Consider the following 27,811-nt stretch of genomic DNA (forward strand, 5'->3'; position numbering starts at 1 on the left):
AGTAGTAAGCATAAGAGTAGGGACACCAACAAATAAAAGGGCCATGTAAACATAAGACTAGGGACATCAATTGTTATAGGATAATAGAAAATTTGCAAACATAAGGGGGGGGGGGGGGCTTGCCATGTGAATATAAGGCTAGGTAGTTAGTGGCTTATCATAGATAGGTGTATGTAAGTCATGAATTATTAAGTCTTTTTCCTTTACACACACACACACACACACACACACACACACACACACATGCATTGCTAGTGGCTTGCCATGTAAGCATAAGACTAATGATACCAAAAAATAATAGGGGTATGTAACGGAAGACTAGGGACACCAATTATAGGGTAATAGAAAATTTGCAAACATATGGGTCTTGCAATGTAAATATAAGGTTAGGTAGTTAGTGGCTTATCATAGGTAGGTGTGTGTGTAAGTCATGAAATATTAAGTCTTTTGCCTTTTTACACACACATTTCGAATTCTAGAATTTAAAGGTTGCCGGATGGGGGTTTTATCCTTCTTTAGAAGAAGGGTAGAAAAATGTTTGCCCTTTTTTAAAAAAAAAGCTAAGTTTTGAAAAAATTGTAGTATGACTTTCCAATCTCTTCACATAGAAATGGAGGTTTAACATGAGTGTGACTTTCCAATCTCTTCACATAGAAATTATAGTATGACTTTCCAATCTCTTCACATCGAAATGGAGGTTTAACATAAGCCCTTCAAATGAAATTTTGAAGGTTGTAGGATGTGGGTTTTTATCCTTCTTCAGAAAAAGGGTAGAAAAAAGTTTGCCCTTAAAAAAAAGGCTAAGTTTTGAAAAAAAATTATTATGAATTTGCAATCTCTTCATATAGAGATGGAGGTTTAACAAGAGCCCTTCAAATGAAATGTTAGGGTTTTCTTCAAATTCAAGGGCCGCACATAGGCACATGCGCACATGCACAAGTGCACACACACAAAAAATGTCATCATCTTTCCTCAGACTCCTACATTTGCATCATATACCAAGCCATGATGGTGGTTAATCATGTGAGTATTATTTTTACTTAAGACATTTGTCTTAAGGTGGGATTTGGTGTTAATTAACGTTGTAAAAAAAGAAGAAGCTTGCATCATGTATAATATGCGCCATGACACCATTTGTAAATGATTCTAGTTTCTTGGCCTCACATGGGCAAACGAGCAGGAAGCCATGCAGCATCGCAGTCTTCGGATCTCTCCATTTCTCCCACTGATGCTTGCATGTCTTCTTGTGCCACCTGCTCGCCTTATATATAAATCCATATTCCTTTCATAATCACTCGAAGCCGCAGCTCTAATCAGCGCTAATTACCTATTGCAGTGGCCTAATTAGGCTACCTAATCCACGCATTAATCGCCATGGCCTTGTCCACTGCTAGCTGCGGCCAAACCCTCATCGCTCAAAATCATTACGATCCGCTGCTCAGCGCCTGCAGCAGCAAAATCCCGATAATTAAACCTTGTTTGTTCAATGGGTTCTCGAAATCGCAGCTTGTCAGCCGCACCACATCAAGCTCTGATTCAATTAAGTTTAAACCACGCGGTTATGTGGTAAGGTGTGCTAATCCGATTGATAATAATAGTCATGTTCATGGAAAGGTGATTAAGATGGCCGCTTCGAAGACGGCTGTTCACGCGCAGGCGGCTGCAGCGCCGCCAGCAGTGGCCGATCAGCCGCCCCAAACACTAACCCCTGGTTACTCCTCCTGGCGAACTGTGCCTACCGAGCGCTGGGAGGGCGAAGTCGCCGTCCAGGGAACCATCCCCCAGTGGCTCGTAAGTATATCATAATTCCCTTCGATTTAATTGGCTTCTTAATCTCTCATCATTATAAATAATACGACCTCAATTAGTGGCCAATCCATTGCTAAGTAACCCTTAAACCACTCTTGCATATCCCACCTTAATCAACCTGTACTCATCGAAAGATGTTGCTAATCAACCATTCATTTACATGCTTATATTATCAACCTGCCATCATACGTTAATAATCGCCCAGTTTCCTTGCAAATAATCATCTCATGTGCTTCTCACGTCTGTTGTCATCACTAATCTCATAGGTCAGCAACGCCCAATTCTCTCAATAATGTTTTTGCCAAACCAAAGGATCTAATTATCAAGAAGAATGCTAATAAGCATATCATCAAGTGCGCTAACTTCGCAGAATTAGCATATGCAATCCACTTAAGCGCAACTAATTAGGCGTTAACTTCGATACAGCATAATTCAGTCGGATCATACTATTATAATAATAAAGTAAAAGTATTAAATTTGAATATTATCTTACATCATTGCGCTTTATTGTGAATCTGCCTCGTTGTTCATAACTAATGCTGTTTTGTTTGATCATAGGATGGAGCATACCTCAGAAACGGCCCTGGGCAATTCAATATCGGCGACCACGAATTCAAGCATTTGTTTGATGGGTAAATTTGCTAATTAATCTCAATTAATCTGGCTACTAATTCACAATCACAGACCAAAGATTAATGTCGTCAATCTATCTATCAATACTAGATCTGGTGAGCAAGCTCTAGCAGACCTTAAAATAATCACTAGTATTGCACCCGCGCGTTGCTGCGGCCAACCAAGGTTCCAGAAAAGAACTATTCTCTCTCTACAACCATCTCTCTCTCTCTCTCACACACACACATGCACATGCACATGCACATGACTCTCTCCCTCTCTTTGTCACGTACACACACTCTCAAATGTTGAAACTCTCTCTCTCTCTCTCTCTCACATGCACACACATATACACACCTGCTCTCTCTCTCTCTCTCTCTCTCACACACACACCATACACACATACACACACACACACATGCACACACTCCCTCTCTCTTCTTACACTCTCCCACACATAGAAGCGCTCTCTCTCTCTCTCTCTCTCTCTCTCTCTCTTTCAATCTCTCTCTCTCTCTCACTTACTCTCTCTCTCTCTCTCTCTCTCTCTCTCACGCACACATACACATATGTAAATATATAGTATATACAATATTATGTTTTAGATACATAAACCTATACATAGACACATATACTTATACATATATACATGTATTTAAAAATATAAATACAAACATCGACATAATTTAATTAATTTTGATTAAATTTTTATGTGCGGAGATGGGTGATAAGTTGTGGTCACTTTTAAATATATAGATGGATATATCTCTCTCACACACACACACACATATATATACATATGTATGTATGTATATATAAATGTAAATAAAAAACACACACACACACACATTTATACACACATATACATATATGTTTTCTATTTAATTTATATTTTATTAAAAGATACTTTTTATTCTCTATCTCTCACTCTCTTTCTCTCTCTTTTACCCTCCCTCATTACATCTGTCTCTCTCTCTCTCCAGGTCTGCCCCATCTCACTCTCTCTCTCTCTCTCGCGCACATTCTATACATAGATGCAGATGTATACACATGCATGCATATACTCTCTCTCTCTCTCTCTCTCTCACACACACACACACACACACACATGTACACACCGCACATACACTAATCTAAACGCACTCTCTCCTCCCACATAAACTATCTCCAACGTAGAAATTATCTGTCGTCTCTCTCTCTCTCTCTCTCACACACACACACACACACACACACACACACATGTACACACCACACATACACTAATGAAAACACACACTATCTCCTCCCACACAAACTATCTCCTACATAGAAATTCTCAGCCTCTCTCTCTCTCTCTCTCTCTCTCATGCGCACACACACACACACACACACACACTCTCTCTCTCTCTCTCTTCACGCACACTCTCTCACATAGAAACTCTCTCTCTCTCTCTCTCTCTCTCTCTCTCTCACACACACACACACACACTTAAATAGATTTACACACATATATATAATTTTAATTAATTAAATTTTAGATTAAATTTTAATGGTAGGGATGAGTGGTGAGGTGTGCTCACTCTCTAATAAATGCATCTTTCTCTCTCTCTCTCTCTCTCTCTCTCTCTCTCTCACACACACACACATGCACACTATTTATATATACATGCTTACATACCTATAGATACACATAGATACATAATATATATAAGTGTGTATCTATAGGTATGTAAGCATGTATATATAAGTGTGTGTATCTATAGGTATGTAAGCATGTATACAAAGATTTCATTGAAAGATGTGAGATGAGATCTTCTTAGATTCAAATTCAAAATTGCATTGGAAGATGTGAAATTTGGCTCCTCCTCACGCTTGCAGGAGGAGTGGTTATTTTGAAATAGTCCCACCTCCTTTGCCCACTTGGAGGGAGGTGGGGTTGTGATTAATCCTGTATAGATTATATCATGAAACAGGAAAAAAAAATCTAGATGTGATCATGATTTTTATTTAATGTTAATTAATTTTGGTCGATCATCTAAGACTAGAATGAGATGTGATGATCTAAGAGTAAATTAGCATGTGATCATGATCTTGATCACCTAAGAATAGATCATTAACACGTGATGATCTTGATTGAATCTTTGATATTTGTATCAGTGAATATTTGCTGGGGAGAAAAACACTAATCAATATGATGATTTAATTTTAACGTCAAATAATCTTGGGTAGATTAACATGTGATGATCTAGGAGTAGATTAAGATCTGACGATCCTTCTAAGAGTAGATTATTAAGTGATGATTTTAAGTAGATTAACATGTGATGATCTTGATTGAATGTTTGATTAAATAATCTCGAGAAGATTGACAAGTGATGCAAGAGACCATTAACATGTGCAGAGATGATATTAGTCAACGAAAGAGTCTTAATTATGTACTAATGAGATTGGATTAATCAGGTATGCTACGCTGGTGCGCCTGCACTTCAAAGAAGGGAATTTGAGGGTGACGCACGCGCAGCTGAAATCGCAAGCGTTTGAGAATGCGAAGAAGCTTGGAAAGCCGTTTTTTAGAGAATTCGCCGAAGCACCCAGACGTGAGAACTTGCTCTCCTACTTTGGTGACCTTGCCGGCATGGCATTTGGCACCACCTTGACAGACAATGCCAACACTGGGGTGGTGAGGTTGGTGATCTCTATCAACATAATCATCTTTCTTAATTACACTAATGTAGATTATCCAAATCTTTCCATCCTTCATTTTTCTTAATCGTGTGTGTGTGTGTGTGTGTGTGTGTGTTGAAGTAGTAAGTAAGAGTACATGTTTGCTTGCATGCATTATTATAAAATTGAATTGTTAATTAGGTCACAAAATTGAATTGTTAATTAGGTCACAAACTTAAATAAACTTTCCATTGCATTTTATACTAGTTAGTAGGTGTTGTTGAGTGATTAAATTATTATTAGTGTCAACCTTCATTCTAAATTCTTATGAGTGATTAAATTAGCAGTGATTAAATTATTATTAGTGCCAATCTTTATTCTATATTATTATTAGTGTCAACCTTCATTCTCAATGGTTTGCTAATTAATCACTTCTATTTTTCCAAATGTATTAGATTGGGTGATGGAAGAGTTGTTTGTTTCACGGAGACAATCAAGGGTTCAATACAAATCAACCCTGATACATTAGAGACCATGGGAAAATTTGAATATGATGATAAGGCAGGGGTAAGACTAATTTGTGGTTCTGATTATCTTCTCCTTTAATAGCCCTTTACTACACTAAAAAATGGGATTATTGACCCTTTTTGTTTTCCTAATTGACATGTAGGGACTTATTCACACTCCCCATCCTTTTGTGAATGAAGAAGAGTTCATCACATTGTTACCGGATTTACTCAATCCAGGTTACACTATTGTGAGGATGGAAGCCGGAACAAATACTCGCAAAGTCTTGGGAAGAGTGAGTTAAAATTAAAGGAGTATTTTCAATCAGAAAATATGAAAATATTAGTGCCCATTGTGTATAATATTAAAATGAAAGTATATAAATCTAGTATTTTCAATCAAAAAATATGAAAATATTAGTGCTCATTGTGTATAGTATGTTAGTCAACTCTTGAAATAAATTAATGAATGGATGGTATGGATGATTTTCTCTGACTACTCATTATTAGACATATGCCTGATGGTATGGATGATTTTCTCTGACTACTCATTATTAGACATATGCCTGCACACATGTACACATCTCGTTGTCTCATGCATTCATGAATAATAGGTGATACACTTAACATGAAAATAAGCTCCCTTTAACCTTGTGTGTGAATGGGGTGCTTATTTTTTCAAGTGGATAAATCTCAAGCTACTTGTAGGATGGGAGATGTGCAAATGGCCCCATGTGCCTTATGCACATGCTATATCCTCAGAGTATGTAAATGTGTGTGTGTGTGTGTGTGTGGAGAGAGAGAGAGAGAGCTCAGTATGTGTATGTTGATGGTAATTGAATGCTTAACACAAGACTAAATAATATATCTATCTTTTCTAGGCGAAATGTAGAGAGCTCAGTGTATGTATATGCTGATGGTATTTGAATGCTTAACACAAGACTAAATATTCTACCTATCTTTTCTAGGTGAAATGTAGAGGAAAATCTGTTGGATGGGTTCACTCATTCCCTGTCACAGAGAACTATATCATAGTGCCAGAGATCTCCCTCAAATACTCCATGGTGAATTTGCTCAAGAGTGAACCTTGTCCTTACTTCAAGTTTGATTGGGAACCACACTATGAAGCCTTCATCCATGTGGTGGATAGAAAGACAGGAAAAGAGGTAACGAAATGTGTAGAAGTGCTAGGACAAGTCATGTCTTATATCAAATTATTCAAAACCATTCCAAAGACTTCATTCAGTAACTTAATCTAATAATAACATTTATACATTTTCATATTAAATTTGCAATGATCTAAGAATAAGATTAGCATTGCATTTATACATTTTAATATTAAATTTGCAATGATCTAATAATAAGGTTAGGCATTGCATTTATACACATTTGCAAATAACATGTTTTATTATTTTCATATTAAATTTTCAATATTACATGTGTGTATTAATATTTTTGTGTGTCATGCATATTACATTATTGATATTCATATAAACAAATGCTAAGACTTGTCGTTGCATTTATATGCATTTGCAAAGTAGCATGTTTTATTATTTTTATATTAAATTTGTAATATAATATGGTTGCTGGATGTTACTCATATACTTGCTTAATCACACCATTGTTTATCTTGACATAAACAACTAAATTTCTACATTTGCAAATTAACATGTTTTATTATTTTCATATTGAGTTAGCATGATATGGTTTGCTTAAGGTTACTCATCATGCACTCATACACTTCACAAAAATAACACCGTTGTTTATAATTAAGAGATTCATATTACAATTTGGAGAATGACATAAACAAATAATACGATTTGTCATTGTGTTTGTGTGTGTGCACATATTACATGTGCTAATTCAAGGTATGGGCTACCCTTAAATATAAACTAATCTATATGACGACATGCTTGCATGCAGATAACAAGTGTGCAGGTACCACCATTTGTTACATTTCACTTCATAAATGGATATGAGGATGTTGATGAGGCCACAGGAAAAGCACGAGTGATTGCAGATTGTTGTGAGCACATGGGGAAGCCAACCATACTCGAGCGCATGCGACTTGATGCTCTACGAGAGGACCCGAAGGATAACATCCCGGATGCTAGGTTTCTCCTCTAGCTTTATAACATTGTGTGTATGCATGTATGCATGCATGTATGCGAATCTAAAGTCTAGTAGGGTAGTTAGTTAACATAGACATATAAAGCCCCAGCTTTCCTATATTGATGAACCTAATTTATTTAAAAATCTTAATCATTAATTTGAAGGTAAGTCAAAATTCCAATTTGATTTTTCAATCTCAGCCTTGGAAAATACACTAAAGGATGATTTTTCCCTACCATTGTATTTGTTTGTTTTCCAGAGTGGGTCGTTTGATTATCCCATTGGATGGAAGCCCCAATGGAGACCTTGTAACCGCAATCCCACAAGATTATCATGGGCGAGGTTTGGACATGGCCACAATCAACCCTCTCTACATGACCCACAAGTATCAATATGTTTATGCATGTGGGGCTCATCGACCAGCTCATTTTCCAAACATGCTAACAAAGGTAAGGTGGCATGAATCACACCACCAAAAGCATGTCACTAGAGTGAAACAGCTACATAATTGATGTTGAAAATTATGGTTAGAAATTTTTGGTAGTGAACAATGGAAACCTTTTCCTTATTTGAAATCGAGATGGCATGAGTCACCAAAAGCATGTAAAAAATGTGAAACAACTTGAGTGTATAATTCTTATTGAAAGTTTGCTATAAGAAAACTAAAAAAATTAATGTGTATGTACTCTATTTTTGGTAGTGCTAACAATGGAAATCTTTTTATTTAGTATGTCTTAATTAACTTTAGGTTTTGCAAACAATTAAACTAGTGTTAAAAATGATATGGCTGTGTGTGTGTGTGTGTTCAAGTTTTGAGAGAGTACATTTTTCTTAGCAGATCACAAAACTTAGAGACATAAAATTTTGAAGGTTTTTCTTGGGGATTTGTAGATTTTTTAAATGAAATATAACTAAAAACTAGTAAATATTACAATTTTGCAAAAAAAAAAATGTCATCAAGAGTGTAAAAAACAGAAATGTTGCAGATCCTAGGTTTTTATTTATGTGGACACTGGGGGGGGGGGGGGGGGGGGGGGGGGGTGACAGAGGGAGAGAGAGAGAGAGAGAGAGAGAGAGAGAGATTAATGTGTTGCTGTGTTTGGAACTGTGTAGGCGGATGTTGTGAATAAAACAACTGTGAATTGGTATGAAGAGGGTGGGATTCCAAGTGAGCCTTTCTTTGTGCCCCGACCAGGCGCTACTGCTGAAGATGATGGTAAGCGCACAAGAACTTCCCCTCATTGGCATTTGCATTAATTACCTCTAACCACCATTAATTACCTCTAAATAACACACACACACACACACACACACACACATTTCCAACTCTATGACCTCTATGGTAAGCACAAGAACTTCCCCTCATTTGCATTTGCATTAATTACCGCTAACCACCATTGCAATACTTATCAAAAACACACACACACACACACAGATTTCCAACTCTGTGAACCTTTATTTTGATCCTTCCCCCACAGGTGTTGTGCTGTCCATTGTGAGCGACAACAAGGGGAGCTCCTTTGTGGTGGTGTTGGATGGGCCCACCTTCACCGAGATTGCACGTGCTCCTCTTCCACATGGCCTCCCATACGGCCTCCATGGCTGTTGGGTTCCCAATTAGAAGTGAACCACCACACAATCCATTTCATGATATGATTCATGAAGTGAAAATATTGCACAATCAATTTTATGGTATGATTAGTAATATGATTGATGAGCAATTAACCATATGTAATATGTGCATGAATACAACCAAGTGCAAGGTAAGGCAAAGATCCTCAAGCACCAAACATAATCTAAAGAAGACACATTTTTAGCCTAGCTCTGCACTACTTGCCAATACATCATCAAAATACACCGCCCTTGTAATACAAGAAGCCTACTTCAAACTACACTTGAAAATCCCCCACTCAAAATATATATAAAGTCCAGTATTTTTTTCTCAAAATTCATCTCTCTCTCTCTCTCTCTCTCTCTCTCTCTCTCTCTCACACACACACACACAATACTTGAGAGGTTCTCAATCAATGCAATGCTCATATTTTGTATCATTTTGTGATAATGTTGGTGCAAATTACACACATGAACATGTATCTTAAGATGAAAGAATAATAATTTTAATTGAGTGTGAAATAGTACAAACCATAGATTGATTGCAAGCAACAGGATTCACAAGCATGCAAAGTTTGTGGGAGCATTACACTTGCATCAAAAGTGATCACCATCGGGATGGCCAAAGGTCAGGAGCGAACGATAAAAATTTAAAAATGAAGCACGCTCCCGTAGGTGGACTATGACTATAAGGCTATTACATGGTGATATAAATTTAATGTTTTGAATAACACATACAATATGATTCCAACCTACTAGTAAATTGTGATATGAGCACAATGTTGTATATATCAACATATATGGTGTTATTACATAGTGATAGGTTCATTGTTCTATGAATCATTCAACATCAATGTTGTACATTTCATTCAACAGTTGCTTATTCTGAAGAAACACTATATATTCATGTGCAAGTCCCACATCAATCACTACAACACCAACAGCTAGGTGATTGTACATAAATATATAGTGCAAATTCATTTACTTCTTTTTTTGGTTGGATTACATGCCCACATCCACATCTGGGCAATGTGATAGGATAGTCACTCACACAAGGGCCTTGCAATTACCCATCTACATAACAAAATACTTTGAAGTATTAAGGTAGTATTAAACTTCTAGTAAAAAATGCTATGAAATACTAAATAGCAATTAACGGCTGAATATAGTAGAAAAGCATCATAGATGGGGTTTCCACTCCCAAACTAGACATTATCAAAAACCAAAAGGCTCTTAGAAACAAATGGAGTATTGGAGTCCATCTCATTATTCTGCCATTTTGGTTTAATTATTGTGCTATTAAAGATCTTACTTCTTGTGAGTGTTGCCTATGTACATCATATGCCATATTTGCTTTTACGCTCTCAGAGACGTGTCATGGTGCAAAGCTTCTTTGCTAGTTGTCTTTTAACGATACCAACTACAATTAAGGAGAAATTAAGGTCCCATCACTACAATATAGTGTTGATGACACCAACTACCGTTTAAAAGTTCAAATTGAAGGTTATCATGTGCTCTTATCAGCTTTTAAATATCATCATTTGTACTGGTGTTCATCCTCCATGAACATCAATACCAACAAGGAAAGCTAGTATTAATTGTTGTCGACCATATTTTGACTAAGAAATGCTCTTTGTGCCATTACAATAAGTAAGAAAAGTATTGTGCTGATAATGGTTGAGCATTTCTCCATAGCTGCAGCTATGCTAAGGAAGGATGTTGGATATCAATGCTCCACTCTCATATTGCGATGTCCAAGTAGAAGCTAGCTCATGTATGTAGAGACCCCATTACGAGTAGCCACGGTCGAGTACTCCGAGCATGCAACACCCATGTATCCACATGGGATAGTGGCTTGGGAGAGTAATAAACTTTGATAGATTTGGCACACTACAGAATAGGCTACATGCTAAACTTGGCCACTATCTTCATGATAGTCTACTGATATGGTATATAGACTTTACTCTTAGTCGTCATGAACGAAAATTGGGCACAATGGAAACCCAAATGGTTTCGAGTGGACTCCTAGTGTTTTATTGACCCGTCTACGTGAGACAATCATATTGACCCAGTCACACCCACCACACCATGATGTAAAGGAATACTGGGATCAAACATGTTACACGTGTACTATTTATGTAGTCGCATTCCATCCCATCCACACTAGTTATCTACCTTACTATCTATTGCATCATAGCTTCTCTTAGCACATAGCCATCAATCCGAGCTGTTCCAAACCAACCAAAACACCCTTCACAAGAGCATGTGAAGCTTAGCCATATATTATATCGCATTAGTGATACAATAGTGTTCTCCATCAGTGTTAATGTGCAGCTTGAGCTAAAGTTTTGTGATGTGAAAGGTTCTACTTTTTGCGAGTATATGTCGCACGTTGAATCCTCTTACATAGGTCGTAATGAGGACTCCAAGGAGTGCTCTCTCATGGCATGGTCTAGTTGAAGGCGCTTGTGTTTCCTCATAAAAAAGCTGTGAGAAGCATTTGACCATGGTCATCACACCTTTGCCTTCTCATGAGTTTGATCATGGTCATCACACCTTTTCCCTTTCATGAGCTTGATCATGGTCAAAACACCTTATTAGTCCATGCACCTAGTGTTCCAAGGGGTAGACAACTACTGCTGGAATCAGAGTTCACAAGATGTTTAGATGATGTGTTACCATTCCATTGAGAGGGCAAGCAATGAGCCTTGAAGGTTAACCAAAAAGATTAAAAGAAAAAAAAAATCCTTATATCCCCTCATTTTTAGCGCACAGATTCTCTATGTGGGCTACAAGCTGCTTGGCAAGGCTAAGAAGCTTCAAGTTGTCTTGTTGCATCTGCAGACATGTTTGACAAGAACTTTTCATGGTATCAACTTTCTGAAAACCTTGGCATATTACTCTAGCTTGCCACCTCCTCTGCATGACCTCCACTTCGTTAAGGCTACAGATCAAACAGAAATAGATAGAAAAAAGTGGTTAGTACTCTCTCTCTCTCTCTCTCTCTCTCTCTCTCTCTCTCTCTCTCTCTCTCATTTTACCTAGTAGCATTAGCTTCCCACCCTCCCTAGTTGCTGCTTCCGGATGCCCCCTACTGATGTATTGTGGGGCTAGATACTTACCTTCAGTTCTTTCTTTTCTTTTCCAGACAGTGTATCAGATGTCACATGGTTGTAACTTTGGTCTCATAGGTCACTTTGGCCTTTTGAAGACGTTAATATAACATTTCATTTCTCTCTCTCTCTCAAGGATGCCCACCATGCACAAGTAGGTTTTCAGCGAGACAACTTTACATGGGAAGACATTTTCACATTCAGGGCGCTCCTTCAGAAGGCCAGGCACGCAAACGAGAAAATGTGTTGCTACTTGCAGGTTTTGCAAAAAAAAATTAATTCAGACCCGCGAGCCAGGCTGATTAGCGATATGACAGATCTACTCTAGCAGAGAGAGTAGTCTTCATCTTGTTCTTTGCACATGATATTGTACATGGTACTGGGCTTGGAAACACACTTGGATGCACTGACATTTTTGTCAAGAGGGACCTTACAAAAACCAAGGTTAAGGTCTTTAACAAAGGCCCTGGGGAATGCATAAGGATTGGATTCCTTCACATTCAGCCCAAAGGCTGTGGACATTGAAGGCATATATTCACCACTTGGGGTGGTCTTTTAGCAACCAAAATTCAGCAACCCACAACTGCAATCACAATAATGTCTCCTGCAAACTTCCAACAGGTATAGACTAAGACCCCTCTTTTCAACCTTTCTTTTCGACCAACACGCAGCAGCCTTGTCTGCAGCATGCTTTTGGGCAGTTGATTTTCCATCTCTGAAGTGGAGCTAGGTTTTAAAAATCCATTATGATGTCCCATCTCCCATGCAGCAAGAACTCCATATAGCACGTTATTCTAGCTGAATCTGCAGCTTGACCTCTCCATACAGATGTTTCATTTCAGTTGATCAAAATTTAGTGTGTGCACCAGCAAGATGCAGTACAAGGCTGACTGGAGCTACCAGCTGGTCTTAATCCTACACCCGGTACCTTGCTTCAAGAGGTGGAAACTGCTAGTATGTGTTACACAATACATCGCATAACACTGGCTCTCCTTTTCTTTTATGGGAAAAAGATCCTTCTATTAGTTAACAAAAACCAGCCACGAAGGGCTGAATACAACCAAGAGGTGACTAGATACAAACTCGCCTCCATGTAGAGGGCAAGGATCAAAGAATCAAGAGGTGGAGAAAGATGCACTTCTCCTCCGGCTGGCCGCTCTATGAGGAGAAGGCTATCTCATACAGGGGGAGGGAATAACCACATAGGTGGTCTGTAATGCCAAGTGGGCTCACCACCTCTATATGTGAGAAAAGGGCCAGGTTGCTAGAGCCTCAAGAAGGCTCCCCGCCACTTGCGCATGGGGTCAGAGCCACCTTGCAACTTCCCCCACTGGCCACGGAGGGTATGAATGATGTCGAGCCAAATGCTCCTAATGGATTCTGCACATGGAGTGTGGGTGCCTTCGATGGCTTCGTTGCATCGACCTCTGCAGATGTGCCAAGTTGCAATGCTGCTACGAATCTCCCATCTCTGGCAGAAACTCGGAGTCCAATGATCGCTAGATGGGGCTGCGACTGGTTCTGCCAAAATGCAAACATGAGAGACCTGAAGGGCTAGGCCCCACCTTCCTCCTCATAAGCCGTGACACACTCAGCCTTAGTGGCCCGAGCGATAGTGCCCCATGAAATGATATGGGTTATGGCCTTGTCCATTGTGAAAATGCAAAGAATCTACTACCAAACCTACTAAGCTTTCAGACAATCCCAAAGACAATGTCGCTGAGACCCCTGAGGGTGGCCACACTCGGACAAGCTACTGGTCGACCGCCAAACTCCTGTGTGCCAGCAACCAAAGAAAGAGGGTGATCTTTCGAGGCCGAAATTATCCCAGAGCCTCTTCCAAAAAATGTAAGAGAAATTCTTGTGAGAGGCTCTGTGACTGCCCATGTATTGCTGCTACCGGGGTGCCTTCGACCTCAAGCATCTGGATCCTGCGGCCTAGCCGTGTGGTGTATGCAAAGAACGGGGTAACCAGCGTCTCCTCCCTGTCAGCAGGATCACGCAGAGTCCACTCCCTTGGGTCCCACAAGAGGCACGTGAGGGACCGGGTCTCCCAAATCCATAAACGCATGAGTTTCTTCCTGGCCACCTTGGCCGGAAGAGATTCATGTGCCACTCATGTGCTCCACCCCAGACCTAGCAACGTTGGGTTATGGTCAAAGACGACAGACGACATACGACATCTTCCTGTCAAATCCCCACGGATCCCCTCGTGATCGATCTTGGTTCGAAACTCGAATCCTGCAAACAAACGAGCAAACAACAAACAAGGGGGTGCAGGCCTGACTCACCTCTCCCAACCATGACAGCCGTGGGCAAGCCCACAGTCTTGGCTGTCCCCACCGAGCCACGAGCTGAGCTAACTAGGATGACGTACCGACCAATCTCCTCCTCGCGGCGTCCCATACCACCACGAAGCTGCCCTCGCGGGCCTCGAGACTGTTGCCGACCTCGGCTGCATAAAGCAAGTGCACGTCTGCACTAGATCCAGACTCCAAGACCATAGAGCTCTCACAAACTCGCGAGACTCTCTATAATACAATAACTAACCTTGGCCACCCTTTTATAGGCTCTTGGCCGGTCATCGGGCGTCCACACTTGGCCGCCCGCCCGTCCATACTTGAGTGCCCGCTTGTTAGTATTTCCCTAACTCAGCTTGTCAATCAGCCACCTTGACAGACAATGCCAACACTGGGGTGGTGAGGTTGGTGATCTCTATCAACATAATCATCTTTCTTAATTACACTAATGTAGATTATCCAAATCTTTCCATCCTTCATTTTTCTTAATCCTGTGTGTGTGTGTGTGTGTGTGTGTGTGTGTGTGTGTGTGTGTGTGTGTGTGTGTGTGTGTGTGTGTTGAAGTAGTAAGTAAGAGTACATGTTTGCTTGCATGCATTATTATAAAATCAAATTGTTAATTAGGTCACAAAATTGAATTGTTAATTAGGTCACAAACTTAAATAAACTTTCCATTGCATTTTATACTAGTTAGTAGGTGTTGTTGAGTGATTAAATTATTATTAGTGTCAACCTTCATTCTAAATTCTTATGAGTGATTAAATTAGCAGTGATTAAATTATTATTAGTGCCAATCTTTATTCTATATTATTATTAGTGTCAACCTTCATTCTCAATGGTTTGCTAATTAATCACTTCTATTTTTCCAAATGTATTAGATTGGGTGATGGAAGAGTTGTTTGTTTCACGGAGACAATCAAGGGTTCAATACAAATCAACCCTGATACATTAGAGACCATGGGAAAATTTGAATATGATGATAAGGCAGGGGTAAGACTAATTTGTGGTTCTGAATATCTTCTCCTTTAATAGCCCTTTACTACACTAAAAAATGGGATTATTGACCCTTTTTGTTTTCCTAATTGACATGTAGGGACTTATTCACACTCCCCATCCTTTTGTGAATGAAGAAGAGTTCATCACATTGTTACCGGATTTACTCAATCCAGGTTACACTATTGTGAGGATGGAAGCCGGAACAAATACTCGCAAAGTCTTGGGAAGAGTGAGTTAAAATTAAAGTAGTATTTTCAATCAGAAAATATGAAAATATTAGTGCCCATTGTGTATAATATTAAAATGAAAGTATATAAATATAGTATTTTCAATCAAAAAATATGAAAATATTAGTGCTCATTGTGTATAGTATGTTAGTCAACTCTTGAAATAAATTAATGAATGGATGGTATGGATGATTTTCTCTGACTACTCATTATTAGACATATGCCTGATGGTATGGATGATTTTCTCTGACTACTCATTATTAGACATATGCCTGCACACATGTACACATCTCGTTGTCTCATGCATTCATGAATAATAGGTGATACACTTAACATGAAAATAAGCTCCCTTTAACCTTGTGTGTGAATGGGGTGCTTATTTTTTCAAGTGGATAAATCTCAAGCTACTTGTAGGATGGGAGATGTGCAAATGGCCCCATGTGCCTTATGCACATGCTATATCCTTAGAGTATGTAAATGTGTGTGTGTGTGTGTGTGGAGAGAGAGAGAGAGAGAGCTCAGTATGTGTATGTTGATGGTAATTGAATGCTTAACACAAGACTAAATAATATATCTATCTTTTCTAGGCGAAATGTAGAGAGCTCAGTGTATGTATATGCTGATGGTATTTGAATGCTTAACACAAGACTAAATATTCTACCTATCTTTTCTAGGTGAAATGTAGAGGAAAATCTGTTGGATGGGTTCACTCTTTCCCTGTCACAGAGAACTATATCATAGTGCCAGAGATCTCCCTCAAATACTCCATGGTGAATCTGCTCAAGAGTGAACCTTGCCCTTACTTCAAGTTTGATTGGGAACCACACTATGAAGCCTTCATCCATGTGGTGGATAGAAAGACAGGAAAAGAGGTAACGAAATGTGTAGAAGTGCTAGGACAAGTCATGTCTTATATCAAATTATTCAAAACCATTCCAAAGACTTCATTCAGTAACTTAATCTAATAATAACATTTATACATTTTCATATTAAATTTGCAATGATCTAAGAATAAGATTAGCATTGCATTTATACATTTTAATATTAAATTTGCAATGATCTAATAATAAGGTTAGGCATTGCATTTATACACATTTGCAAATAACATGTTTTATTATTTTCATATTAAATTTTCAATATTACATGTGTGTATTAATATTTGTGTGTGTCATGCATATTACATTATTGATATTCATATAAACAAATGCTAAGACTTGTCGTTGCATTTATATGCATTTGCAAAGTAGCATGTTTTATTGTTTTTATATTAAATTTGTAATATAATATGGTTGTTGGATGTTACTCATATACTTGCTTAATCACACCATTGTTTATCTTGACATAAACAACTAAATTTCTACATTTGCAAATTAACATGTTTTATTATTTTCATATTGAGTTAGCATGATATGGTTTGCTTAAGGTTACTCATCATACACTCATACACTTCGCAAATAACACCATTGTTTATAATTAAGAGATTCATATTACAATTTGGAGAATGACATAAACAAATAATAAGATTTGTCATTGTGTTTGTGTGTGTGCACATATTACATGTGCTAATTCAAGGTATGGGCTACCCTTAAATATAAACTAATCTATATGATGACATGCTTGCATGCAGATAACAAGTGTGCAGGTACCACCATTTGTTACATTTCACTTCATAAATGGATATGAGGATGTTGATGAGGCCACAGGAAAAGCACGAGTGATTGCAGATTGTTGTGAGCACATGGGGAAGCCAACCATACTCGAGCGCATGCGACTTGATGCTCTACGAGAGGACCCGAAGGATAACATCCCGGATGCTAGGTTTCTCCTCTAGCTTTATAACATTGTGTGTATGCATGCATGCATGCATGCATGTATGCGAATCTAAAGTCTAGTAGGGTAGTTAGTTAACATAGACATATAAAGCCCCAGCTTTCCTATATTGATGAACCTAATTTATTTAAAAATCTTAATCATTAATTTGAAGGTAAGTCAAAATTCCAATTTGATTTTTCAATCTCAGCCTTCGAAAATACACTAAAGGATGATTTTTCCCTACCATTGGATTTGTTTGTTTTCCAGAGTGGGTCGTTTGATTATCCCATTGGATGGAAGCCCCAATGGAGACCTTGTAACCGCAATCCCACAAGATTATCATGGGCGAGGTTTGGACATGGCCACAATCAACCCTCTCTACATGACCCACAAGTATCAATATGTTTATGCATGTGGGGCTCATCGACCAGCTCATTTTCCAAACATGCTAACAAAGGTAAGGTGGCATGAATCACACCACCAAAAGCATGTCACTAGAGTGAAACAGCTACATAATTGATGTTGAAAATTATGGTTAGAAATTTTTGGTAGACAATGGAAACCTTTTCCTTATGTGAAATCAAGATGGCATGAGTCACCAAAAGCATGTAAAAAATGGGAAAAAACTTGAGTGTATAATTCTTATTGAAAGTTTGCTATAAGAAAACTAAAAAATTTAATGTGTATGTACTCTATTTTTGGTAGTGGCTAACAATGGAAATCTTTTTATTTAGTATGTCTTAATTAACTTTAGGTTTTGCAAACAATTAAACTAGTGTTAAAAATGATATGGCTGTGTGTGTGTGTGTGTGTGTGTGTGTGTGTGTGTGTGTGTGAGTGTTTAAGTTTTTTGAGAGTATATTTTTCTTAGCAGATCACAAAACTTAGAGGCATAAAATCTTGAAGGTTTTTCTTGGGGATTTGTAGATTTTTTTAAATGAAATATAACTAAAAACTAGTAAATATTACAATTTTGCCAAAAAAAAATGTCATTAAGAGTGTAAAAAACAGAAATGTTGCAGATCCTAGGTTTTTATTTATGTGGACACTGCCACAACACGTGTGTAGAGAGAGAGAGAGAGAGAGAGAGAGAGAGAGAGAGATTAATGTGTTGCTGTGTTTGGAACTGTGTAGGCGGATCTTGTGAATAAAACAACTGTGAATTGGTATGAAGAGGGTGGGATTCCAAGTGAGCCTTTCTTTGTGCCCCGACCAGGCGCTACTGCTGAAGATGATGGTAAGCGCACAAGAACTTCCCCCTCATTGGCATTTGCATTAATTACCTCTAACCACCATTAATTACCTCTAAATAACACACACACACACACACACACATTTCCAACTCTATGACCTCTATGGTAAGCACAAGAACTTCCCCTCATTTGCATTTGCATTAATTACCGCTAACCACCATTGCAATACTTATCAAAAACACACACACACACACACAGATTTCCAACTCTGTAAACCTTTATTTTGATCCTTCCCCCACAGGTGTTGTGCTGTCCATTGTGAGCGACAACAAGGGGAGCTCCTTTGTGGTGGTGTTGGATGGGCCCACCTTCACCGAGATTGCACGTGCTCCTCTTCCACATGGCCTCCCATACGGCCTCCATGGCTGTTGGGTTCCCAATTAGAAGTGAAGCACCACACAATCCATTTCATGATATGATTCATGAAGTGAAAATATTGCACAATCAATTTTATGGTATGATTAGTAATATGATTGATGAGCAATTAACCATATGTAATATGTGCATGAATACAACCAAGTGCAAGGTAAGGCAAAGATCCTCAAGCACCAAACATAATCTAAAGAAGACACATTTTTAGCCTAGCTCTGCACTACTTGCCAATACATCATCAAAATACACCGCCCTTGTAATACAAGAAGCCTACTTCAAACTACACTTGAAAATCCCCCACTCAAAATATATATAAAGTCCAGTATTTTTTTCTCAAAATTCATCTCTCTCTCTCTCTCTCTCTCTCTCTCTCTCTCACACACACACACACAATACTTGAGAGGTTCTCAATCAATGCAATGCTCATATTTTGTATCATTTTGTGATAATGTTGGTGCAAATTACACACATGAACATGTATCTTAAGATGAAAGAATAATAATTTTAATTGAGTGTGAAATAGTACAAACCATAGATTGATTGCAAGCAACAGGATTCACAAGCATGCAAAGTTTGTGGGAGCATTACACTTGCATCAAAAGTGATCACCATCGGGATGGCCAAAGGTCAGGAGCGAACGATAAAAATTTAAAAATGAAGCACGCTCCCGTAGGTGGACTATGACTATAAGGCTATTACATGGTGATATAAATTTAATGTTTTGAATAACACATACAATATGATTCCAACCTACTAGTAAATTGTGATATGAGCACAATGTTGTATATATCAACATATATGGTGTTATTACATAGTGATAGGTTCATTGTTCTATGAATCATTCAACATCAATGTTGTACATTTCATTCAACAGTTGCTTATTCTGAAGAAACACTATATATTCATGTGCAAGTCCCACATCAATCACTACAACACCAACAGCTAGGTGATTGTACATAAATATATAGTGCAAATTCATTTACTTCTTTTTTTGGTTGGATTACATGCCCACATCCACATCTGGGCAATGTGATAGGATAGTCACTCACACAAGGGCCTTGCAATTACCCATCTACATAACAAAATACTTTGAAGTATTAAGGTAGTATTAAACTTCTAGTAAAAAATGCTATGAAATACTAAATAGCAATTAACGGCTGAATATAGTAGAAAAGCATCATAGATGGGGTTTCCACTCCCAAACTAGACATTATCAAAAACCAAAAGGCTCTTAGAAACAAATGGAGTATTGGAGTCCATCTCATTATTCTGCCATTTTGGTTTAATTATTGTGCTATTAAAGATCTTACTTCTTGTGAGTGTTGCCTATGTACATCATATGCCATATTTGCTTTTACGCTCTCAGAGACGTGTCATGGTGCAAAGCTTCTTTGCTAGTTGTCTTTTAACGATACCAACTACAATTAAGGAGAAATTAAGGTCCCATCACTACAATATAGTGTTGATGACACCAACTACCGTTTAAAAGTTCAAATTGAAGGTTATCATGTGCTCTTATCAGCTTTTAAATATCATCATTTGTACTGGTGTTCATCCTCCATGAACATCAATACCAACAAGGAAAGCTAGTATTAATTGTTGTCGACCATATTTTGACTAAGAAATGCTCTTTGTGCCATTACAATAAGTAAGAAAAGTATTGTGCTGATAATGGTTGAGCATTTCTCCATAGCTGCAGCTATGCTAAGGAAGGATGTTGGATATCAATGCTCCACTCTCATATTGCGATGTCCAAGTAGAAGCTAGCTCATGTATGTAGAGACCCCATTACGAGTAGCCACGGTCGAGTACTCCGAGCATGCAACACCCATGTATCCACATGGGATAGTGGCTTGGGAGAGTAATAAACTTTGATAGATTTGGCACACTACAGAATAGGCTACATGCTAAACTTGGCCACTATCTTCATGATAGTCTACTGATATGGTATATAGACTTTACTCTTAGTCGTCATGAACGAAAATTGGGCACAATGGAAACCCAAATGGTTTCGAGTGGACTCCTAGTGTTTTATTGACCCGTCTACGTGAGACAATCATATTGACCCAGTCACACCCACCACACCATGATGTAAAGGAATACTGGGATCAAACATGTTACACGTGTACTATTTATGTAGTCGCATTCCATCCCATCCACACTAGTTATCTACCTTACTATCTATTGCATCATAGCTTCTCTTAGCACATAGCCATCAATCCGAGCTGTTCCAAACCAACCAAAACACCCTTCACAAGAGCATGTGAAGCTTAGCCATATATTATATCGCATTAGTGATACAATAGTGTTCTCCATCAGTGTTAATGTGCAGCTTGAGCTAAAGTTTTGTGATGTGAAAGGTTCTACTTTTTGCGAGTATATGTCGCACGTTGAATCCTCTTACATAGGTCGTAATGAGGACTCCAAGGAGTGCTCTCTCATGGCATGGTCTAGTTGAAGGCGCTTGTGTTTCCTCATAAAAAAGCTGTGAGAAGCATTTGACCATGGTCATCACACCTTTGCCTTCTCATGAGTTTGATCATGGTCATCACACCTTTTCCCTTTCATGAGCTTGATCATGGTCAAAACACCTTATTAGTCCATGCACCTAGTGTTCCAAGGGGTAGACAACTACTGCTGGAATCAGAGTTCACAAGATGTTTAGATGATGTGTTACCATTCCATTGAGAGGGCAAGCAATGAGCCTTGAAGGTTAACCAAAAAGATTAAAAGAAAAAAAAAATCCTTATATCCCCTCATTTTTAGCGCACAGATTCTCTATGTGGGCTACAAGCTGCTTGGCAAGGCTAAGAAGCTTCAAGTTGTCTTGTTGCATCTGCAGACATGTTTGACAAGAACTTTTCATGGTATCAACTTTCTGAAAACCTTGGCATATTACTCTAGCTTGCCACCTCCTCTGCATGACCTCCACTTCGTTAAGGCTGCAGATCAAACAGAAATAGATAGAAAAAAGTGGTTAGTACTCTCTCTCTCTCTCTCTCTCTCTCTCATTTTACCTAGTAGCATTAGCTTCCCACCCTCCCTAGTTGCTGCTTCCGGATGCCCCCTACTGATGTATTGTGGGGCTAGATACTTACCTTCAGTTCTTTCTTTTCTTTTCCAGACAGTGTATCAGATGTCACATGGTTGTTGAAGACGTTAATATAACATTTCATTTCATTTTCATTTCTCTCTCTCTCTCAAGGATGCCCACCATGCCTCAAGTAGGTTTTCAGCGAGACAACTTTACATGGGAAGACATTTTCACATTCAGGGCGCTCCTTCAGAAGGCCAGGCACGCAAACGAGAAAATGTGTTGCTACTTGCAGGTTTTACAAAAAAAATTGATTCAGACCCGCGAGCCAGGCTGATTAGCGATATGACAGATCTACTCTAGCAGAGAGAGTAGTCTTCATCTTGTTCTTTGCACACGATATTGTACATGGTACTGGGCTTGGAAACACACTTGGATGCACTGACATTTTTGTCAAGAGGGACCTTACAAAAACCAAGGTTAAGGTCTTTAACAAAGGCCCTGGGGAATGCATAAGGATTGGATTCCTTCACATTCAGCACAAAGGCTGTGGACATTGAAGGCATATATTCACCACTTGGGGTGGTCTTTTAGCAACCAAAATTCAGCAACCCACAACTGCAATAATAATGTCTCCTGCAACAACAGGTATAGACTAAGACCCTTTCAACCTTTCTTTTCGACCAACACGCAGCAGCCTTGTCTGCAGCACGCTTTTTCTAAAGTGGAGCTAGGTTTTAAAAATCCATTATGATGTCCCATCTCCCATGCAGCAAGCCCTCCATATAGCACGTTATTCTAGCTGAATCTGCAGCTTGACCTCTCCATACAGATGTTTCATTTCAGTTGATCAAAATTTAATGCGTGCACCAGCAAGATGCAGTACAAGGCTGACTGGAGCTACCAGCTGGTCTTAATCCTACACCCGGTACCTTGCTTCAAGAGGTGGAAACTCCTAGTATGTGTTACACAATACATCGCATAACACTGGCTCTCCTTTTCTTTTATGGGAAAAAGATCCTTCTATTAGTTAACAAAAACCAGCCACGAAGGGCTAAATACAACGAAGAGGTGGCTAGATACAAACTCGCCTCCATGTAGAGGGCAAGGATCAAAGAATCAAGAGGTGGAGAAAGATGCACTTCTCCTCCGGCTGGCCGCTCTATGAGGAGAAGGCTATCTCATACAGGGGGAGGGAATAACCACATAGGTGGTTTGTAATGCCAAGTGGGCTCACCACCTCTATCTGTGAGAAAAGGGCCAAGTTGCTAGAGCCTCAAGGAGGCTTCCCGCCGCTTGCGCATGCGGTCATAGCCACCTTGCAACTTCCCCCACTGGCGGGTATGAATGATGTCGAGCCAAATGCTCCTAATGGATTCTGCACATGGAGTGTGGGTGCCTTCGATGGCTTCGTTGCATCGACCTCTGCAGATGTGCCAAGTTGCAATGCTGCTACAAATCTCCCATCTCTGGCAGGAACTCGGAGTCCAATGATCGCTAGATGGGGCTGCGACTGGTTCTGCCAAAATGCAAACGTGAGAGACCTGAAGGGCTAGGCCCCACCTTCCTCCTCATAAGCCGTGACACACTCAGCCTTCGTGGCCTGAGCGATAGTGCCCCATGAAATGATATGGGTCGAGGCCTTGTCCATCGTGAAAATGCAAAGAATCTACTACCAAACCTACTAAGCTTTCAGACAATGTCGCTGAGACCCCTAAGGGTGGCCTCACTCGGACAAGCTACTGGTCGACCGCCAAACTCCTGTGTGCCAGCAACCAAAGAAAGAGGGTGATCTTTCGAGGCCGAAATTATCCCAGAGCCTCTTCCAAAAAATCTGAGAGAAATTGTTGTGAGAGGCCTTGTGACTGCCCGTGTATTGCTGCTGCCGGGGTGCCTTCGACCTCGGGCATCTCGATCCTGCGGCCTAGCCGTGTGGTGTATGCAAAGAACGGGGTAACCAGCGTCTCCCCCCTGTCAGCAGGATCACGCAGAGGCCACTCCCTTGGGTCCCACAAGAGGCACGTGAGGGACCAGGTCTCCCAAATCCATAAACGCATGAGTTTCTTCCTGGCCACCTTGGCCGGAAGAGATTCATGTGCCACTCATGTGCTCCACCCCAGACCTAGCAGCGTTGGGTTATGGTCAAAGACGACAGACGACAGATGACATCTTCCCGTTGCACCAAACCCTTAAGTAGTGGAGCACCCTCACCCCTACGCGTCTCTCTAATGATGCAGACTCCCCAGAAGCAGATGATTCAGGATGAGTGCATGTACATCCAAAATTCAAATGCAGAGTATCACCAAGTGCACCCTTACCACCAAGAGCCTGCAATGCATGTACCTCAAGCTCAGTACAAAGACCAATCGCTGCCACCAGGAGATGTGATGTATGTACATCCAAATGCAAAGTATCACCAAGTGCTGCACCCTCATCACCATGAGAGTGCATGTTCCATCGGTTTCCAACACCCCAAAGCCGTTTCCGTTCCATACTTGCAATGTTCACACATTTGAGAGGCGCTAGAGATGAAACTAGGTTGGGTGCCAGACCTCTAGCTCAAAACCATGAGAGTTGTCTCATGGACTCTATTCAGGGTCTAGGTGGTATTCTTCATTGGCACTAGAAGCAGTTCGTTAGAAACCATCTTCACCCTGCAGTCACGGAGGCTGTGTAACAGGGGACGGGCGGGAAGGGGGCCCGGGACGCAGGGATGCCGTCCTGAAACGGGGGGTGGGGGGGGGGCGGGGACGGCCGTCCCGTCCCCAAGGTGACGTCCCCTCCCACGTCCCCCAACAAGGGGACGGGCGTCCCGTGTCAGGGGACGGGCGGGACTCGGCGGGACGCGTAGTGGCGGAGGACATTAAGAAAAAAATTGGGCATTTTGCCCTTGCATCTCTGGCCGGCCGTGTCACATAACGTGTTTGTCTTCTGCAACGCCCTTGCGCAGGCCAGCCGCCAAGCATTGCAAGGCTCAAGTGGCAAGCCAGCTGCGCTGCAGCCTGCCCCTGCCCCCAGGCCAGAGTCTAGGGCCCAAGGGCCAAGCCTCAAAGGCCAAGGCCGGCACCAATGCTCAGCCCGCTGCTGCCTGCACAGTGCCCTCGGCCCTCTGCTTTCAACGCCCAGAACTCGAGTGAGGAGTCTCTTCAATCTTGCCTGCAGCCCAGCAGCCCAGTCTCTTCAATCTTGCCTAGCAGCCCACGACTCTAGTAGCCTATCAGGCAGCAGGCTGCAGGCTATCTCTTTTCTGGATTGTGTACTCCCATGGCACCTTTTGTTTGATGCACGTTACAGGCTCCTTAGAGTGTTGACTACTCATGACTACACTCTTTGGGGTTCATAATTTGGTTTTCCATTATATTATGGCATATGCACAGTATGTCTTATCACCTTTCCTATTTTTCGCGACATTTATATTACGACTCATGAGCCATGCCTTAGTTGTTTTCAGAGTTAAATGATCAATTTTCTTTGCTTTCTTTAAAGGGTACTTGAATATAATGAAAATACTGACAAAATATGCATTTTTTAAACACCGTCCTGGGTCCCCGTCCCTTTCCGCCATCCCCTATTTTTGGCCGTCCCCCTGTCCCGACCGTCCCCATCCCATGTTGCTGTGATGGAAGGTCCTATGGAAATCCTCCTATTGCAGGAACACAAACTTGCTTCTGGTCAGTGTAATATAGACTTGCTATTACATGAACACAAACTTGCTTTTGGTCAATGTAACAGGTCTGGGAAGATCTTATCAGGGCGCACGTTTTGGTCAGGTGCTGAGGTACCCACTATTCTTCCCTTCATTATTGGCCAAGGGATCATTATGCTTGCCGCAAGAACACAGTGGGTCATTCTTATGCAAGATGGGATGCAACTTGGCATTTTGAATGGGACTGTTGGTGGCAAAAGTTGATGGTTTCACTTTGATCACGTCTTGAATTTACAAGCACACCCTTATGAAACTACACCACATTTTCACATCTCTCTCTCTCTCTTCCCTTAAATCAAGATGAAGATAAAGACATCAATTGTGAGATTGTAATTTATAGAAGGGAAGATAAAAGAATCGGGAGCAGCAACTCCTTTGGCTAATCTCTCCGCTCCAAACAAGAGGGAAATTCTTTGTTCAAAGAAAATCTTCTGGCTCAAGTCTATGTTAACGGAGATAATTATTGATAGGGTTCATCCATGCGGCTAGGGCAGTTTCAGCTAGAACATTTTAGAACAATTGAAGATTTAAGGGACTTTAGAATAAAGGAGATACATGGGACTTGCAATTAGGCAAAGAAATTAAAAAGGAATTAATCATGTTTAAGAGAAGCTGTGATTGTTATGTTGAAAACAGAGAGAAACAGAGGTTTACAGTCTTTTATTGGAATGGTTGCAAAATATTTGAATTATATAGGTGCATGCACCTCAAAGAGAGCTTCATGCCCATATAAGAACGGATGAGTGATTCAAAAGTTATGGCCATTTAGTGCAAGGTGGTAAAGTTGTCCCAAAAACGCCTTGAAAAATAGCAATAAAAAGAGAATCAATTCCCCATGGGATTGAAGACTGAATTACACAGTTGAAAAGGGCTTTGAAATAGTTGTTAATTGTAGCCTTTGCTTCAACTCACCTGGTTGCATAATTTGTAGCCACAAGAATATAATACTTCCCTTGTGAAGAACGAGGAAGTGGACCCACAAAATCCAATCCCCACCTTTCGAATGGACCATATGTTGGAATTGGATTCAAGGGCCCAGGAACCAAGTGGTGGCACCCAAATAGTTGGCACATTTCACAACTTCCACACCACTCATAGACATCTTTGTGAAGCCAAGGCCATAAATACCATGTGTTAAGGATCTTGCGAGTTGTGTTAGCTGAGCAAGCTATCCGTTTAGATTCCTCAAGACCCACTACCCTCCTGAGAACCTTATCCTTACCTTACCTATAGAGAATGTCACCCAAAAAGGTATAAGGGTGAGCTCTCCTTTCAAGCCTCTGCTTTTGTTAAGCATTTAGTCCATGGGAAAAACAACCTTCATCTAAGCAATGTTACACATCCTCAAGCTCTAGCCATCCTGTGTCTTTTAAGACAGGAGTAAACACTTTGAGAGAAGCCAAATTAGAGTGGCTAATTCATCAGCCCTTTGATTATCCTTTCTTTTAACATGAACAACTTCACAAAAGACAACAGCTTCTTTTAACTTCATTGTCCTTTCATGAAGTTCTTGTAAATTAGGACTCCTTGCCTATTATACTCAGCCGCATTATTTGATCTAGCATTAGGAAATTCCTTATCCTTGGCCCATACCTGATTTCCTTGTGCATCAAACAAAACCATCCCCCCAACTCCACATTGCTTAGAGATGCTTAAGTCTCCTTCAAAAAGAAGGATTGAAGCTACTGGTGTGGTATCTCCAAATGAA

General features: G+C 40.1%; 3 protein-coding genes across 4 annotated transcripts in view; 2 read left to right on the forward strand and 1 right to left on the reverse strand.

The window, feature by feature from the left end:
• The first annotated feature begins 1,139 nt into the window (after positions 1 to 1,139).
• On the forward strand, positions 1,140 to 9,627 carry LOC147613154 (carotenoid cleavage dioxygenase 8 homolog B, chloroplastic-like). The gene is made up of 10 exons (XM_086782436.1): positions 1,140 to 1,791; positions 2,368 to 2,441; positions 4,858 to 5,082; positions 5,517 to 5,628; positions 5,732 to 5,863; positions 6,536 to 6,733; positions 7,491 to 7,681; positions 7,939 to 8,128; positions 8,793 to 8,895; positions 9,158 to 9,627. The coding sequence occupies exons 1-10, from the start codon at positions 1,375 to 1,377 to the stop codon at positions 9,298 to 9,300; spliced, it is 1,785 nt and encodes a 594-aa protein (XP_086638562.1). The 5' UTR covers positions 1,140 to 1,374; the 3' UTR covers positions 9,301 to 9,627.
• A 4,121-nt stretch (positions 9,628 to 13,748) lies between these two features.
• LOC147613155 (carotenoid cleavage dioxygenase 8 homolog B, chloroplastic-like) lies at positions 13,749 to 19,702 on the forward strand. Its single transcript, XM_086782759.1, has 9 exons — positions 13,749 to 13,845; positions 15,071 to 15,107; positions 15,582 to 15,693; positions 15,797 to 15,928; positions 16,601 to 16,798; positions 17,554 to 17,744; positions 18,006 to 18,195; positions 18,873 to 18,975; positions 19,233 to 19,702. Exons 1-9 carry the CDS (start codon positions 13,749 to 13,751, stop codon positions 19,373 to 19,375), a joined length of 1,203 nt encoding a protein of 400 aa, XP_086638885.1. The 3' UTR covers positions 19,376 to 19,702.
• Positions 19,703 to 21,624: 1,922 nt separating this feature from the next.
• Positions 21,625 to 27,811, reverse strand: part of LOC147613156 (uncharacterized) — a 99,134-nt gene continuing 92,947 nt past the window's right edge. For both annotated transcript variants that reach the window (XM_086782438.1, XM_086782437.1), the window contains exon 6: positions 21,625 to 22,305. In XM_086782438.1, coding sequence (XP_086638564.1) covers positions 22,110 to 22,305 — 196 coding nt within the window. In that variant the 3' untranslated portion in view covers positions 21,625 to 22,109. The remainder of the gene's footprint in view (positions 22,306 to 27,811) is intronic.

The sequence above is a fragment of the Cibotium barometz genome, chromosome 44 (assembly GCF_041138505.1).
Source record: "Cibotium barometz isolate CiBa-2024 chromosome 44, ASM4113850v1, whole genome shotgun sequence".
Classification (NCBI taxonomy): domain Eukaryota; kingdom Viridiplantae; phylum Streptophyta; class Polypodiopsida; order Cyatheales; family Cibotiaceae; genus Cibotium; species Cibotium barometz.